This window comes from Leptonychotes weddellii, unplaced genomic scaffold, assembly GCF_054177405.1.
Source record: "Leptonychotes weddellii isolate Sample4059 unplaced genomic scaffold, ASM5417740v2 HiC_scaffold_11952, whole genome shotgun sequence".
NCBI classification, from domain to species: Eukaryota; Metazoa; Chordata; class Mammalia; order Carnivora; family Phocidae; genus Leptonychotes; species Leptonychotes weddellii.
Genome location: NW_027697791.1, coordinates 5,371 through 6,518, shown reverse-complemented (window position 1 = coordinate 6,518; position 1,148 = coordinate 5,371). Strand labels below are relative to the sequence as shown.

Sequence of the window (1,148 nt, the reverse complement as noted above, 5' to 3'; positions counted from 1 at the left end):
CTCCTGGTTCCTCAGGGTGTAGATCATGGGGTTGAGCATGGGGGTCATGACCGTGTGGCTGATGGACACAGCCTTGTCCATGGAGAAGGGGGTGAAGGGCCGGGCATAGAGGTAAATGCTTGGAATGAAAACCATAGACATGACGATGATGTGGGTGGTGCAGGTGGAAGCCACCTTCCTCCTCGCCTGCCCAGAGTGGGACCTCAGCATCACCAGGATGACTGAGTAGGAGGCCAGGAGGAGAAAGAACCAGACGACATCCAGCATTCCACTGTTGGAGATCATGAGAAACTCCAGGAGGGAGATGTCAGTGCAGGCAAGTCTCAGCACTTGTGGGACGTCACAGTAGAAGTTATCCAGGATGTTGGGGCCACAGAAAGGCAATGGGAGCATCAGAACCAGTTGGGCAATGGAATGCACAAAGCCTCCTACCCAGCTAGCCACCACCAACCCCACACAGAGCTGACTGTTCATGATGGTGACATAGTGGAGGGGCCGGGAGATGGCAACAAGGCGGTCATAGGCCATGACCGAGAGGAAGAAGACCATGGCGCCTCCCAGAAAGTGGAAGAAGAAGATCTGGGCCATGCAGCCCTGGTAAGAGATGGTCTTCTTTTCAGAGAGGAAGTCCACCAGCATCTTTGGGGCAGTGACAGAAGAGAAACAGAGGTCTAAGACAGCCAGATTTCGGAGCAGGAAGTACATGGATGTGTGGAGCCGGGTGTCTGAGGTCACTGTGACCATGATGAGGAAGTTCCCCACTACAGTGGTGGTGTAGACAAACAGGAACACCAGAAACAGGAAAAGCTGGAGCTCTGGAGTCTGGGAGAGTCCTAGGAAGACAAACTCTGATACCCACGTGAGGTTTTTTGACTCCATGGCATCTTCCTCATACTCCTAAAGAAACTGAACCACAGGCATAAACGCATGAAGTTACTATTTGCCCTTTTAGTGCTCTGGAGCTCAAAACTGAGCTGTCCAGGTCTATATGATGGGTATCCTATGTGTAGACCGTATCACTAGGTGCCGATTAAATGGCTTTGTCTGTAGAGATTTTACAAGTTGGTGCTATAATATACATTCATGAGATATCTTAAAGCCATCCAGAGACATATGCAACCTGCTTTTTAAAGATTCCCTGTGATATA

General features: G+C 50.3%; 1 protein-coding gene across 1 annotated transcript; it reads right to left on the bottom strand.

The window, feature by feature from the left end:
• Nucleotides 1-3: 3 nt before the first annotated feature.
• LOC102747666 (olfactory receptor 4D2) lies at nt 4-879 on the bottom strand (the record flags this gene model as incomplete). The annotated part of the gene is made up of 1 exon (XM_006735058.2): nt 4-879. A coding segment is annotated over exon 1 (876 nt), but the record flags the coding sequence as incomplete, so codon positions are not given.
• Nucleotides 880-1,148: the final 269 nt, after the last annotated feature.